This window comes from Amphibalanus amphitrite, unplaced genomic scaffold (assembly GCF_019059575.1).
Source record: "Amphibalanus amphitrite isolate SeventyFive unplaced genomic scaffold, NRLGWU_Aamphi_draft 000123F_arrow, whole genome shotgun sequence".
NCBI classification, from domain to species: Eukaryota; Metazoa; Arthropoda; class Thecostraca; order Balanomorpha; family Balanidae; genus Amphibalanus; species Amphibalanus amphitrite.
In genome coordinates, this window is record NW_024881618.1 from 302,320 (window position 1) to 318,937 (window position 16,618).

Here is a 16,618-nt window from a genome sequence, read left to right on the forward strand (position 1 = left end):
ACCCCTACGGCAGGGCAGCCCACACAATCGAGGGATTGTAGCGCGACAGGACAGGGGCAAGGGTGCTCTCCTACACCGTCGACCGTGTGCACGGTAAGGTCAGAGCCGGCGGGCGGCGAGGCTCCGCCAACATCCCAACCCCCGCTCGATGGAAGCGGGCATCGCGAGCAGCCGGGGACCGCGAACTCCGGTTTGGTGAGGCGCTGCTCGCAGGCTTGCGCGCGGGCAGCGGCCCTGGTGACTTGTACCGCTCGGGCCGTCTTCAAGTCAGCAGGACTGGACCGATGGCGACACAGGCCAACCCCAGTGACCCCATGCGGGGACCCGGTCGAACCCGACGGGTCCAGGACGAGCCGTTGCGGGGGCGGGTCGCCTAGCATCGGCATCGCAGGCCAACCTGACCGGCAGGCCGCCCAGGCCAGCGGCGAGGTCAACTCGGCTGGCGATGTGGCGGGCGAAGAAGCACGCACTACCAGCCGTCCAGGCGTCGACGGCGACGCAGGGGACGCTAGTCCGGTGGAGTGGAGCGGCAAGCAGAAGGCGCAAGAAGAGAGCCCACCGCACAATCGCGCCCGACAGCGCCTCAGCCGTCAGACGCCTTGCAACACCTCTGTGCTGGAAAAGTGGGGCAGGGCCTTGGACTCTGGAGGTCAGAATGGTCGAGTGGTGAGGCGGAAAAGGTCCACCCCACCCCCAAGGGCCCCGGTGCAGAACAAGCCGGCCACACGCCCCTTCGAGCGCGTAGCCGGTAACGAGCGCGACTTCCGAGCGGCAGCTGGAGGGCAGCCAAAGTTCGGCCTGCGGCACAAAGGCCCGTGGGGCCACGGAAGAAGAGAAGGAAGAGGGGCCGCCTACCGAGTGCGGGACGGCGTCGGTAAAACCAAGATGTGGCACCACGACTACCTGAAACCGCATGGTGTACGAATGTGCGGTTTGCCGCGAGAGGTGGCCGCCGTGTGGTGCGCGCGGCATCACCCAGATCGTGGCGCGGGACCTGAGTCGCCTCCTACCGCCCTCGGCCCGCCCGCGCCGTACCGAATGCGGCGCGGCTGCCCCTGTACAGTGTCAGGCGGGCTCCATGAACTGTGCGAATCGCGGGCGCGGTAGTGTATCGTGCACTGTGTCGTTACGAAGTGTTGTAAAATGTGAGCTGTCGTACGCCTCTCTTGTGTAGGGGGGGTGTGTGTTGGGGAGCGGCGGCCGTTCGTATCGGCCGCCGGCAGCGTGCGCCGACGCTGCAGCCTGCAGTCTCGGCCGGCCAGTGACGTAGGTGACGTGGCGGCCGCTGATTGGTCGGCGGGCGCCCAGCCCCCCTATATAATGCGGCGCATCGCCGGCGGCGGCAGTCGCTGAGCGGGTGGCTCGGCGGGTGGGGCTCGGGGCTGAGCGGTTGGCTCGCCAAGAGGAGCTCAGGGATGAGCCGGCGGACAAGAGGTCCGGCCTGATGGGCAGTCAGGGTGTTAGCGTGTAATGAGCCGATGTGCATAGATCAATACATTAGTTAACTGAGCCGTGGTGTTTACCCGAGAATGCGTGTTCCGAACAGTATCAGCACTCGGCAGAATCGTCCCAGGGTTATACAGGTGGCTACCATCGGTTGTCGGTGGCACAGACGCCATCGTATAGCCAGAACCGGGCCACAGTGCCAGCGGCCGGCGCCAAGTCAAGCCAAACGCCGTTTGAAGTCTGAACGGAGAGCAGTGGCAGACGGCGGCAGACGGCCGAGACGTGGGCGAAGGGCTATTGGAGTCAGTCAGAGGGCGGAGGAGACAGCAACGGAGCGTATTGCAGCCAGCGACTGCCTCTACTGCCAGCCGGTAGCGCTAATTGCTTTAAATATTCTACTCAGCTAGCTGATGAGTAAAACATTGGAAGAAATTGTTATAAAGGCACAAAATGCCGAGGTCTTATTCAACCTTACTAGGCATCGCAAGCGGTCCGACCTCAAACCGTGCAAATATGCTGTATCTAAATACATTATGCCTAATACACTGCGTGAGCAGTGAGCACGTTTAACCTCTTTCACACCTTGGCATCGTCCCAGTTATGGGATGAATGAACGTTACATTGTTCCAAGCCGTCTTCCAAGCCGTCGGGAGAGCCTGAAGTAATTGTGTAGATTGAGTCCTAACGAGAACCAGCCGTCGTAAAACGGTCCAATTAGATGAATTACATGGCTGCGCGTCCCTGATCGCCCAGTAACACCGACCTTCGCTCTCACAATGACAGGGCTGCGCATAAAAAGAGCAGGCGCGCGCGTCACGCAATGAACGTGTTCTATCCCCAGTGTGTCAGAGGCGCACCTTGGCCCACTCTCTGCTGGTCACGTGACATCGATATGTGTGACGTCACAATGTCATGACCTGAGACCAGGCGGTGACGCAGCTTCCGCGCATTGTGGCATTCTCCTATACATCAACAACCATTCATCAGCCATCAAAACATAACCTTTTTAAAGCTGGCCTTATCAAAATTTAACGGTTATTCAGCCAGGAGCAAGCGCTACATCACTCAAGAGCCATTCCGTGTACCGAAGAATAACGCGCGCGTGAGAGCCAGAGGCTACTAGCCCGGGGAGGTGCGTCACGGGACGTGTTTCTCGGCTCAGAACACACGTTTGGAGCGGCTCGGGCGCCCTAACTGGGTCGGTCAGTCGTGGCGTTACGTCTGGTGCCGTGCCAAGGAACGGGCACGGGTACGGGGGGAGGTGGAGGTGACGCACAGCACGAGCACGTCCGGATGGCACAGGATAGACCGCAAAGTCCAGATACTGCAGTAAAAATAGCGTGTCTTCGTTCTATGAGATTAATTTTGCCGCCCGCCCATACGTCCTTTCGTCTGTCCGTCCGTCCGTTAGTCGGGACTCGGGAGTCCATTCGTTTGTGGGACCGGTGAGTGTCAGACGGGCCCTCCTCCCCATCGCTCATCACAGGGGTGCTCGGCATGCGGCCCGTGAGTCGAGAGGGCGGCCTTGACCTGGCGCCCGTCGGACCGCCGGGCAGAGGAGCGGAGTAGAGAGAGGGGAGGGGAGGGCGGCTGGACGGCGGCCAGCCTTGGCCGGAGCGGGGTCAAAGGTCATCCGCGGGTCGGTCGGCTGCGCGAGCGAACGGGCTGGACGGGCGGCGAGTGTCCGTGGGACTGGGGCCCGGGGCAAGGTGAACTCGGCACGCATCGTGCTAATAGGATGGTGGGAATAGCTTAAACACGCGGACTGCGCAGGGGTGACTGGGTTAAGCAGTAATAAAGAAGTTTGTAAACGGGTACCATGGATGGACAATATGAAAAGGAGTCTGCAATGTGGTGAAAAGAAAGCGTCTTTAAAAGTGAAAACTATACAGAAGCAAGAACTCCCAGCAGGGCTGGGGACTCCGGACGCATGGTCTCCCTGCACAGCATTCCCCACCGCCCCGGCTGACTGAAGCCAATCCAACAGACCGCATTGTGACATCGGTCTGAGGTCGCTCCCACCGGCATAGCTGTCCTCAGGTGAGGCAAACAATGCCGCATATCCCGGCTAACGAGGCGGCGTCGACAAATTCTTATCGGCTGTTCATCGTTAGCCGCGGCGCTCTGTTGGCCGACGAACACGGCTGCGGTTCGCGGCCCAGCGGCGGCGCTAAATTTATCGGGGTCGGCACGGAACAGGCACTGTCACACGCAAACCCAGCGCTGGCCGAGAGGAGAAGCGGCTCGAGAATGCGCACGGCGAAAGGCGTCCGAACACAATGCTAATGCTCACGTGCTGTTTGGGTGTGCTGTGTGAACAACAGGTGTTTGGAGAATCGGGCATTCCATGGCGTGTTACAAGCACCGTTACGAACAATGAGTCGGGCCAGGATCAGAAAGTCTGAATGTTTGAGATTCAGAAAACACTTAAAGGCGGCGGGTACTAACGAATGCCCGGTCACGTAGCACGCAGAGCAGCTGGGGCGGCACGGGTCCGCAGACCGTCCTACTGAATGGCGAACAGGGACGAAGCTGTAGCCTGTAACGACGGCAGATCAGCTGGGTCCCGAGGTAGTCACGCGTACCGCAAGTAATACGCTGCTATTTGCTCTCAAGCCCATAGCCGAATTGTGCTGGCCTGTGGGTGCTCGAGCTCTCCCAATTCCACGCCGGCTGCGTTGGCTTGGCTTTCGAGCCGCGACAGACGGCGGAGGTCAAGGACACCGCTAGGGCGGTGGCGGATTTGCTGCGCCCGAGCAGCCACAACTCGGCACAATTTTCCACCTATGCTCAAGCCATATTTCATTGTCGGCCTCAAAATTACTTACATAGCTACAAAAGCGACATCAAAAGCGCATATAGAGTGCTTCAGCCTTCGGTTTTTCTAAGCCCCTCGGGTGCATAATAGCACAACGATAAAGCTAAAAACGTTGGATCAAAGCTCTTCAAAGGTGCCGGTCCGATGTCCGGCTTACCGAGATAGGGGTCCCCTGACTCACCGAGAAGTAGCGGTCCCATTTGGTCCCCTCTCATCCCCTCTGGTCGCTGACTTACCGAGGTGTCGGTCCCATTTGGTCTCTCGGAACGGCGACTCGGTGACACGCCGCTGTTCCTCGTGTCGGTACTCGGACCGAGTTAGGGACGACATGGCCAGTCACTCCCTGGAACAGGGTCAGACACACGGTCAGTCACTAGAACACTGGACCAAGTCAGTCAGATAAACGCCAGTAGCACGGCCACTCACCGAGTCAGAGTCATACAGTCAGTCAGCACGGTCAGACAGCTCACAATACCGGCTGGGTCAGGGTCGGCAGCTCACAAACACATCTCACAGCGCTGGTGACGACTAGCCAGGGGTGATGGCAATGACAGGCCCCGTATGCAGGTACACTGGCATTGTTAGGTCTGCTGACATGTTATAAGAAGGAATAGTAGACTCACTGGACAATGGACATGCCTCTGGGATCAATCAATCAACATTTCTCCCTCGACATTCCTCCCTGTCAGTCACCGCGTCGCCGGCAGAACCCTGGTTGATGACTCGTCTGGTGACTACTGTCCCCCCCCCCCCCCTACAGCAGCGCCAGTAGGTCGCCACGGCAGCTTCCCCGGCCGGAATCACCTCCAGCGCAGCGCCACCGGCGGAAACCGGCCGCCGACCGCTGCGGCTGCCAAGGTAAACTCCCCGCCGAACAGAAACACGGACTGGGGGAGGGGGAGGGGCAGAAACCACTCCGAGATACCGACAGGGGCAGTGGCCAGCGCTAACGGCGCAGTTTGAGGGCGCGGTCACGGGAGGGTCGGGTGGACGCGTCGTGATGGGAGCTGGTCCGTTGTACAGGAAGACGCCAGTTAGCACTCCCATTTTAGCCCGAGCAGCGGATGTGGCTTTATTATCCCATGTCCTCACCACAGCGGAAGGATTAATGGAGCCTTGCTCCGGCGTTTTCTCACATAACTCAGCACCTCCCTCGGTGCGTTATTCGGCAATCGGCACCGATTGCCACCCACCGGAGGCGCCCGCAGGTCGACCTTCGGGTCGGCGTCTCACGTGGAGCCCCACAGGAAGTGTATCATGTTCACCGGTCTCTCAGCGGCGGCGGACACGGGCGCCGCCGAGGTCAGACCTGGGGTCAGGTGAAAATCTGAGCAGCACGTGCGGCCGCTCCCACCCACGCCACCCTTTCATCGCCGACAATGCCGGCGGGCGGCGAAACGGCACGCGCCGCTGCACGGTGCACGTTCACCGCACCTGTGGCAGCCCTGCCTCACTGCCTCACGCCTGACTGGACCCTCTGAGACACACTGCTGCCTCCAATCAGCCGTGAGGAATACACAGGAGCGATCGGAGCGGACGGGAACCAGTGAGGATCGGATGTCTGCCGGGTGTCTGGCCCACCGCAGCAGCGGGCGCATCTTTGTGCGTGCGGCAGAAAGACGCACGCACGTGGCGACACTTACTTAACCGGCGCCCTCTAATGAGCAGTGCCAGTGTGTCGCGTGCCGCCGCTCCGAGACGCTCCCTGGAGGACCGTCCTCGCCGCCCGCTCGGAGGACTGAGGACTCTGCTGAGGGATACAGGAGGACACAGCCACCAGGAGTCGGAGACGGATCATCTGAGGGACGTCGGAGCCGTCACACCGATCGGACATACCACAGGATCACAGGTAAGGTGCGAGGGACAACCACTGTGTTTCCATCAGCAAAAGGACCCGTGCGTCCCCTATTTACCTTCCTCGGCAGGTGATACGCGGAGTCACGCACCTCTTCAGTCTAGGAACAACTCATCGCATCGCCGACTTCCTGAGAAGTAAGTCACTGAATTTCGCTATCACTAAACCATATTACAACACGGGGCAGGCTGTACTATACTTCACAGCTGACCGGATCAGCTCAGCCTCCGTCCCGCGTAGACGGCAGTCCGCAGCCCGCGTCCCTGGCCGGCGATTTAACTCGACCTCCTCCTCACTGAGCTGGGCGTCATCCCGATGGCTTTGCGGCACCATCCCGAGCGAACACAGCGCGTGGTGATCCTCGTTCCGTCTGATTTATGTTCAATAACAGCGATCCCGACGTCCGACCGCCAGTCCCCCCGAGCATGAGTGACGAACAATAACCAATTGTGGCTGGCCCAGTGTCGCCATTGTTTGTGAGATCAAAGGTGAGAGGTGGGAGGTCGCGACCGCGGGAACACCTGGCACACGCAGCTGCATTGCGCGTAGCTTGTGCCCCGTTTGAAAATGTACGTGCATAGGATATAACGGCCAAATTCCGGCCCGGCGGACGCCGGCGGGTTTTCCTGGTTTTATTTCCAGAAAGACAGGACAATGACTCAATCCAAGCATTTCGTAGAAAATGATCGAATCGCTAGCTCAACCACCACCAAGGAACTTAGTAACAGGTTTTCCTATCTAACAACCAATCTAAAGACGGAGTTCGAGATTTTGTCCTCAGCTGCCGATTGCAATGTCATTTGTAAAGCACTGCCAGAATTATACCAATTGGGTTCAGCCGTTTCAATAAGCGTCCAGGTGGAAGACATCACTCACATACCTACCAGGACCGGTGACGTCACTTTGTCCATGACGTCACCACCTCACGACCATCTGTTCGGTGGCGCCCCGCCTGTTTTGGCGCGGGCGGGCGCGTAGGCGGTCACCCGCCGTCCTCCCATCAGCAGTCGAGAGGTGACGTCACCCGTACGCACGGGGCGGAGCCGGCGGCGGGCGAGGCCGACCTTTGGCGGGGCGCCAGCCGAGCCAGCCGAGCTGACCCAGAATTCCGCCCACCGACTGCCGCCGCCGCCGCGGCTGTTGCTGCTGCTGCTGCGTAAAGGCTGGTGTGGGTACTGGCAGTCCCTCCACCTGTGACCACGTTCGACACCTCAGTTGGTGTCTCAATGGGCAGCGGCGCCGTCCCTGCCGACCCCCAGGCAATCCCGCTGAGAGGGCAGCTGACACACGCCCCCGTTCGGAGAAGCCGTGCCTCTAGTTGTAGCGCTCGGAGCTGTCGCAGCTGGCGGCTGGAGCTGCGGCAGCCGGCGCCGGACGGTCCGCAGTGACCCAGAAATGTCACCCAGCTCGGCGCGCCGCTGACCTCGGTCGCATATGAGGTGCGGTCGAGCCGGGGTGCTCAGACCGGCGCTGAGACTGGTCGAACACCTGGCGCGGAGGTTAGCAGTGATCAGAACTCAGCAGTCAGCGGCGGTGATGGTGAAAGGTCAGCGGAGCCGCGAAGTCACCAGTTCCGCCGGCTGCCGGACGCTGATTCATCTCTAAAGACGCCGCGCTCCTGACAAGCTACGAACGCCAGATCTTGGGCGTGCCCTCTCACACCGGATTCCCCAGAGACCGGGTCACTGCAGTGTGACTGAGATCATCGTCAGATCTCCGGGTGGGGTTTGAGTCCGCAAAGCACCAGAGACGCCAGTTCTGCAGTGCGCAGACCGAAACCAAACACTGCGGCTTTTCTCTGAGCAAACCCGAGCAAACCACCGCAGCTTTTGCCGGAAACGCCATTAGCGTCGGTGGTCTTTGTTTGTGCCGCTGCAGTCAGCTCTGAAGTATTCCTCATCACCGCTCGGTGGAGCGGGGGCGAGAAGCGGTCCGTCCGGCCACAACAATGCCGTCCGCTGAAAAACAGCCGCCCGACCGGCTCAGTGACGTAAGCCGCCGCCCACTCCCACGCCCCCCCCCCCCCCTCCCCGCTGGGTTAGGGGTGACGTCACTAGTGACCATCTGTCGACCCGGTACAGGTCATGGAGCGACCAGAGGTCAGCAGCGGTCACGGGTCAGGCCATGGAGCGATTGGTTGCCAGCAAAGGTAACAGGTCAGGTCACAGGAAACCCAGCGGTCAGCAGGGGTCCCGAGTCAGGTCACGGGGTGGCCAGCGCCCAGCGATCATAAAATGTAACAGATCAGGTCACGGGGAGCCCGGCGCGGTGGAGTGATGGACTCATCCGATAGGCGGTGGATTGTTCAACTGAAGTCGAGGTCACACCCGTACCACTGCCGTGCACCCGTGCCGCGGCCGTGTGTCCAGGGTGGAGCCGGTTGTAGCCCGGTGACGGACGTGCCTGTGAGCGGCGCCGCCGCCGCTCTCGGTCGTAAAACCGCGCTGCCGTACACTGCCAGATGGACGTCAGGCGGTCGGACTGCGCTACCAAACAGCCGCAGAGCCAGACAGCTCACAGGGTAACCAGACGGCTCACTGAGTTACCCGACAGCTCACAGGGCAACCAGACAGCTCACTGAGTAACCAGACAGCTCACGGGCACTCGAGCGGCCTCCGAGCGCAGATCACTCTGCCTGGCAGGCGTGATTGGTTCATCGGGATGAACGCTGAGGAAGATTAGAGAGCGAGATACGCTCTGCGTCGGGGGTGGAGCGAATGGGTCGTAGATAAAACGGCGCACCGCCCACGCAAAACTGGAACTTCTCGAGTGCTGTCGGCAGTCTCTCACACCTGCTGGCAGGGGCGACGAAGCTGGCAGGAGTTCACAAGCGGGGTTGACGTGCACGTGTCTCCTGAATCACGGGCCTGACTCCTGACTCCTGAGGGAGACCAATGACAACCACAGTGGCCTGCAAACGGGCTTGAACTCGGACATATCGCGAACATGGAAAGGCAAGAAGCGATTTTCACCGTGGGTGACAGTACGTCGGTGGATGATCAGATCACACTGCGAGATAACTGCTGACGACACAGGGTCGTCCCTGCCAGCACCGGCGAATGAGAGCCATGCAGCCAGGCTGAGCTCATCCCGTCGGGAAGCCGGGGCAGACTATTCCCGGCTGGGACTGTCGCCACCTGCCTGTTGTTGGAGTCACGGGGCCCGTGTGGCTGACAGAGCTCACCTGATGCTAGATAGCTGCCCCGCAGTTTTACGGTGTTGTTTACTGGGGCAAAGTTCAACCCAGATTCTCCTCACATTCACCATCTGAGAGCCCCTGCACCAATGCATGGGTTAGTTCACACCATGGGATGACCTCATCCGATGTCTTCTCCCACTCACTCGCTCCCCCACTAACCACGGGCTGACCTCATCTGTGGTGGTCTCTCTCTCTCTCTCTCTCTCTCTCTCTCTCTCTCTCTCTCTCTCTCTCTCTCTCTCTCTCTCTCTCTCTCTCTCTCTCTCTCTCTCTCTCTCTCTCTCTCTCTCTCTCTCTCTCTTCTCTCTTCTCTCTTCTCTCTTCTCTCTTCTCTCTTCTCTCTCTCTCTCTCTCTCTCTCTCTCTCTCTCTCTCTCTCTCTCTCTCTCTCTCTCTCTCTCTCTCTCTCTCTCGCTCTCCCCTCTTTTTACATTCGTCCCAGTGTACTGCATGCTCCATTCTGCAGCCGACATGCCCGCATCTCTTTGTGACGGGGAAAGTAACCCTCTCTGTCCCACCCCTGGGAGCCGACAGACAGCGCCCGATGAGAGTGGAGTGATGATTGCAACACGGCGCGGTGCGAGGGCGGGCCGCCCGGCCACACGCCGGAAATGGAACAGCATTCCGCGCGCCCGGTACCGCACCAGCCCGGCCCGGCGAGGCACAATGGGCCCGGCGCAGGATGGGGTGCCGGTAACACGCAGACTGGCCGGGAAACGGGCGCTCAGCCGTGACTACTTCCTCCGTCTTACTGAGCAAGGTAGTCACGGAGCTACGCCGGACACCAGTGGAGTATTGTAAAAGGTACTGCAGTAGCATCCACACCCAGATCAGCACACAGCTGTGAACACACAGCAGACGGCGATAACGCTAGTGGGCGGCCCCCGGCGGTCAGTGGGCGGCTCACGCTCTGTGGGCGGACCGGGACGTGGGGGTACCGGTGTGACGAGTCCGGCCCCCGGCAGACCGACCTCAGCCGGACGGGCCGCAGCGGCACCAGAGCCGGCGTCCGAACATCTGCCGGCACCACGACCGACATCCATCCTACCAGCAGGTTTCTCCTGTCTCCAGACGACAATCGCGGCCACACGCGGCGCAAAATACGAGATGCGCCGCATAAACACGGCCCCAGCATCAGGAGGCAGATGGCTGACGTTAATGCCCTCCCTCGCTACAATGCCGGGCCGTCTGGGCAGTATACGAGGGTATTCCGACTGCAGTGGTTTGTCGGTATCATGGGGTGTCTGGTGAGCAGTCCTCCCCGCAGAGTGGCAGCGCCAGACGCTAGCACATCTCGGCCGTCAGACGGCGGCTGAGAAAATGCAGCTGAGCGGCGGCTGGCCAGTGTCGCAGCGGGTTATGTTATGACGCTGCAGCGGAGGAGCGCATGCAGAGGCGCACCAGCCCATTGGGGCGCGGCGCAGAGGGTGGGGCGGTCCGCCGCCCGACATACCGCGTCAGAGTGCACGGCAGATGGAACGCCGCCGGAGCAGTCCGATACTGAGCCTCAGTAAACTCGAACGGCACAGCAGTCAGGTTTTTATAAACAGCCCGAATCCAGGAAACCGTGACCGCCAGCGACCCGGCCAGAGACCTTCAGACAAACGCGCGAGAACAAAACAGTTTGGAGGCGGCCAAATAAACAGAGCGGCGCTCAGCGCTACCAGCCTCTGTCGCTATTTACCTTCACTCTGAGCATGACTGGCTGATTGCGTGACACCTCGTTCCGTGGCGCCCTTTTGTACTGTGTTGTACTGTGTACTGGCAGCGCTGATCTGTTTCGCCGGCTCGCTCGTGTTGGCGCGCGCGCAGGCGGGTCAAAGTTCAGATGTGCCGGCGGCCGGCAGCAGCCAAGGCCATCTGCAGCGGCCGCCGGGCAGTGGGGGTCAGGCGGAGGAGAGGATCGGGTTAGCGCGTCGTTCGGTGTGCAGGTGCCGACCGCGGCAGTGGAAATACAGTTCCGGCTTACAAGCTATTTCGGCCACCACAATGGCGGGCCTGGACGTTAAGCTGATCCCAGAGTTTGACGGGTCGGGAGAAGATCACGTGGTGGACTGGATCGAGAAAGTGGAGATGGTCTGCACGCTGCAGACGCCAGCGGCCCCACAGGAGTGCGTGATTCCGCTTAGGCTTAGAGGCGGTGCGCTCTCTGTGTACCGGCAACTTTCCAGCGAGGACAAGAAAGACGCCGAGAAGGTGAAGTCGGCCCTGAAAAGGGCATTTGCCTTGGATAAGTTTTCTGCGTATGAACGTTTCGCAGAGCGGCGGCTCAGACCAGGCGAGTCAGTGGATATATTCCTCGCTGAGCTAGAACAGCTGGCGTCACTCTTTGGCGGCATGACAGAGGAAGGCATCAGCTGCGCTTTCGTGACGGGATTACCGGACAGTGTCAGGCAAGTGCTGAAGGCAGGGGCTCGCGTCGACTCTCTCCCCCTGCATGAGCTGGCTGATCGGGCGCGCGCCATCTTGCGTGAGGGTCAGGGAGCGGTCGCCATGGCAACCGTCAGTGACGTCGGCGGACCACGGCGCCGGTGGAGCCGCGGGTTGGCAGCGGAAGCTGGCGCAGGAAGACGAGGACCGTGCTATTCCTGCGGCGAGTTCACTCATTACGCTCGCTCGTGCCCGGCACGTGACGTCACGGGACGGCCCGCTCGTGGTGAAGCGCGGACCCGGCAGCAGCAGCAGCAGACCTCGAACGAAGGCGAGACACCGCCGCCTTTCGGGCATGCAGGCAGCCAGATCCAGTGCTATCGGTGCAGGCATTGGGGCCACATCGCTGCATATTGCCCGGAGGGAAACGACCAGCGAGGGGAGGCACCTGCGCCGGCCTCTTCTCGGGCTTGAAGTGGGCCGGCGCACTGCCGATAAAGGAACTGGATGTGAACGGGGCGAGGTGTGCAGCGCTCGTGGATACCGGCTGCAGTCGGACCCTCGTGCACGTCTCCCTGTGCCGGCGGTGGCACCGGCGTGAGCTGCACGCGGTGACTGTGAGCGGTGAGCAGCTGAAGTGTATCGGTATTGCTGACGTGCGAGTGGCCGTGCCGGGGCGGCGGCGGGTGACGGTGAGCGCGCTGGTGGTGAGAGATAAGCCACTCGGTTTTTCCATGATAGCGGGCATGGATGCGGTGAGAGAGCTCGGTGGAGTGTCGGTCCGTTCGCCCGGTGATGTGCACTTCGGCTGTGAGCTGGCAGGAGAGGCGTGTGCCGCGACGGAGTCGGCATGCGCTGCGTCGCCGGCGAAGGAGGTGCCGCTGCGAGTCGACAGAGAAGATTTCTGCGTCACCTTCGACCCGGCCCGTCGGCGGTGGACTGTGTCTTGGGAGTGGTCCGCTGGCAACCCGCCGCCCGACCTGGCCGGTCAGGTGGACGAGTATCCAGTGCCGGCAGAAGCGCGTGCCGAATATGAGGCGGAGCTAGACGAGTGGGTGAAAGATGGGTTGCTGCGAGAGTATGATGAGAGTGAAATGGGCCCTCCTAAGGGGCTTATTCCTCTGATGGCGGTCGTCCAGAAGACGAAGGTCAGACCGGTCATGGATTTCCGGCCCCTCAATCGTCACCTTACAACTCACACAGCAGACGCCGACGTCTGTGCAGAGCAGACGCGCAGATGGCGGCGGATGGGAACGGACGTGGCCTTGTTGGACCTGAAGAAGGCCTACCTTCAAATCCATGTCGACGAGAAACTCTGGCCTTACCAAACAGTGATGTTCAGAGGAAAGCGTCATTGTTTGACGAGACTGGGTTTCGGAATGAACCTGTCGCCCTCCGTGATGAAGGCCGTGCTGGAGACGGCGAAACAACCACGTCGGGGAACGGCCGCCGTGAGGACGATGACGCTCTATTGAATGAGGTGAGGAGAATTCATCACACGGCTGGGCATCCGGGCATTCGAAGGACGTACTTTTTCGTGAGACGCGCCCTCCCGGAGGTGTCTAAGAGTGTCGTCAGAGAGGTTGTTTTGGCTTGTGAAACGTGCCGCTCTATCGACCCTGCGCCGGTAAAATGGAAAAAAGGTGAACTGTCAGTTGCTACGGTGTGGGAGCGCGTTGCAATGGACATCACGCATTTTCGGGGCGGAACTTACCTCACGCTGATCGACTGTGGTCCCAGCAGGTTCACTGTGTGGCGGCCCTTACGGCTGCACACCAGCGCGGCGGTCATTGACCAGCTCGAATCTGTGTTCTGTGAGCGCGGCGCGCCGAGTGAGCTACTCACTGATAATGACCCGGCCTTCCGAAGCAGGCGATTCCGAGCCTTCGCATGCCAGTGGGGGATGGAAATCCGTTTCAGGTGTGCTCACGTGCCCTCTGGGAACGGGATGATCGAACGGTGTCACAGGACTGTGAAGGTCATCGCGGCTCGAAAAGACTGCACTATTAGGGAGGCGGTTTTCCGCTATAACGTGATGCCGCAAGATGACACGACGGAGGACTCGGCTCCGGCCTGTCGGCTGTATCGGTACAGAGTGCGCGTGCAAGGCGTGGATCAGGATAATGTAGCTCGCGAGCGGAAGGCGACGGTCCCAAGTGTATTTTGTCCAGGAGACAAAGTGTGGGTTAGGCCGCCCGACGGGCGGTGTGACAGACGTTACGAGAAAGGTGAAATAACTGATATCGTTTCACCTCAGTGCGTAGAGGTTGGTGGTGTGCCGCGTCACGTAAGGGACCTACGCCCGCGTGCTCCGTCTGAGTGTCATGAAGCGTCGTCTGCGAACGACGACGGCGATGAGCCCGTAATTTTCTGGACGGGAGACGTTCGAGCGCACGCCGATGCGGCGGTGGATGAAGATGGCGACGGCGATGCGGCCGCGGATGCTGCTGGTGTCGATGCCGATGAGCATGTCGAGCCGCCTCTGAGGAGGTCACAACGTTTGCGGAATCCGTGCCCGCCGTGCAGTTGTGGCCTTGAGTGACTTAAAAGTCAGGGGGGAATGTACTGTGTTGTACTGTGTACTGGCAGCGCTGATCTGTTTCGCCGGCTCGCTCGTGTTGGCGCGCGCGCAGGCGGGTCAAAGTTCAGATGTGCCGGCGGCCGGCAGCAGCCAAGGCCATCTGCAGCGGCCGCCGGGCAGTGGGGGTCAGGCGGAGGAGAGGATCGGGTTAGCGCGTCGTTCGGTGTGCAGGTGCCGACCGCGGCAGTGGAAATACAGTTCCGGCTTACACCTTTCCCACCCCAGCACGTGCCAGTATTTCCGTCCCGTCCGCACCTGTCATGGCAGTCCCAGTGACCGGGTCTCGGGAGCTCTAATGACCGACAATCGCGCCGCCGCGCCGCCCGCCCGGCGCGTGGGCCCCATTCCACGGTACACTCATTAGAGGCGTCAGCTGGCGAGGAGCGCGTGTTTTGGCGCCGCCGACAGCCGCTCCGTGCTGGGGTAACAACAGATCAGGTGCGCTCCCGGCTCCGGCCGCCACGCGCCGATCCTGACCCTGCGCGGTAGCCACCGCCCTCTGATGTGTGTCCCCCACACCTGGCCGGCACTGTTTGGACGGTCACCTGAGACGCAAAGCTCGCTGGAAGCCGAGCCGGGGCAGCTGCCGGGCGCCGACACGGACCGAGAACTCACCTGGGGTCAGTGCGCCGTCCCAGGCCAGGCCGACCGGTCACCGCGCGCCGCACACCGCCCTCCGCCGCTCGCACACCTGCAGCACAGCGAACGCCGACGCTTTTTTCGCCGGCCGTCGTTGGCGACTAAAATAGTTTGCTGGTCTGTCGAGCGCCCCCGCGCCTGCGCCGCGCCGCCAGCGCCGCCCAGCGGCCGGCCCGCACTCGACTGGACCGGCCGGCAGAGGTGAGTTTCCAGCGGTGGACGGCCGGCGGCCCGCCCTTACGGCTCGCCGGGCCGCCTCTCGCGCCGTGTTGCAGGTCGATGCGGCTGCTGGCCGGTGGACGGCGGACGGCATTCGTCCATACATGGTCGAGCAGGCCGACGGGCCCTGAATACTGGCCGAGATCACGACAGCGGTCCGGCGGCCGGCGGCGGACTGTGGATGAGCTGCGGCAGCCGACAGTAGCGGACTTGGCTGGCTGTCAGAGCTCGGTCTGCAGCGGCGGCGACCGGGGGTGACGCGGCACCCAGCCACGCCCATCACGGCTGGATGACGGTGCACACCTCCGTCCGCGAGCTCTTCCGTCGACCTTGGCACTACGACACAGAAGGAAAACGGTCAGCACCTGGGGAAAATCGCTCAGCTCAGACACAGAAACACACTACAGTCGGGGAAATAACTCGGCACCTGTTCGGGTTGCGTTGGACCGCGGCGTTGGTTGGTAAATCCTCCTCAGCAGCTGAAATAGATGGTACTGCTGAACTGTTGGCTGGAAGCCCAGAGACGTCAGGTGTGCTATTTGAGATCATTAGTTCCCGTCTAAGTATTCATCCTACTACGCGACCGATTATCGTTTGAGCAACTCTAAACCCACATCATTCTACCTGATCCACACGACCATTAGTTCGCCTGTGCTCCATTCTGTCCCAATTTGTCAGGCGTCTCCCGGTCCCATTATTCGCCCAATGACGTCATCCCTACGCTCCCACACACTGCGTACGGTCTCTCCGGCCCGGTCCGCCCACACTCAGCCCGCGACACATTGTCAGCCGGCCCGTGTCCGGCAGGAGCAACAAACACTGGCCCCGTGCTCCGGCCGCTGCCGCAGACACGGGAGATATATCAACAGAGGTGCCCAGTGCCGGCAACAAGTCAACAGTGTGCCGTGTGGTGACGGACGCCAGCCGCTGGCAGCAGATCAATGGCAATAGATCGGGAGCAATAGATCAGGAGATCAATGGCAACAGATCGGGAGAGAGGCGCTCGCAGATCACTGAGAGTGGTCTGGCAGCATTTCAACTGAAATAAGAGTCAATTTGTTGAAGTAGTCTGCAGAAGGGGCGATAAACGGGGGAGGCGGAATAGTATCAGTTAGATAGCTGGGCTGAAATAGAAAAGCGATTAGGTTAACGTTGCCCATTGGTCAACGAAGTGGTCTGCGTCAGTGGTCGGTGGCCAGTGGTCGGTGGTCGTCGGTGGTCCGGGGCAGGTGACAAGGTGTCAGTAGTCAATAGTCCGGTAGTCAGTAGTAAGACGTCGGTGGTCGATGATCAGCAATCAGGGTCTCGGCCGTTATTAGCCCGGTGGTCGGTGACAGGGGCCGGCCACTTCGCCGGCCTGTGGTCATCGGTAGCCGGTCGGCAGTTTTTGGTCAGTGGTCAGTGGTCGTCGGCGGTCGTCCATTCCTCACTGGTCAGTGGTCGGCGGTGGTCGCCCGTTCCTCAGTGGTCGGTGACCCGCGGTCAGAGGCCG

The 16,618-nt window shown here is 60.9% G+C and overlaps 1 protein-coding gene across 2 annotated transcripts in view; it reads right to left on the minus strand.

The window, feature by feature from the left end:
- LOC122381622 (mucin-5AC-like) overlaps positions 1-15,010 on the minus strand; it is a 42,089-nt gene extending 27,079 nt beyond the window's left edge. Inside the window, exons 1-2 of one of the 2 annotated variants that reach the window (XM_043366019.1) lie at positions 14,884-15,010; positions 4,501-4,607 (exon numbers count right to left, since the gene is read on the minus strand). In XM_043366019.1, coding sequence (XP_043221954.1) covers positions 4,501-4,594 — 94 coding nt within the window. In that variant the 5' untranslated portion in view covers positions 4,595-4,607; positions 14,884-15,010. The remainder of the gene's footprint in view (positions 1-4,500; positions 4,608-14,883) is intronic. The other variant, XM_043366018.1, reaches the window with a different exon arrangement.
- Between the last annotated feature and the right edge of the window lie 1,608 nt (positions 15,011-16,618).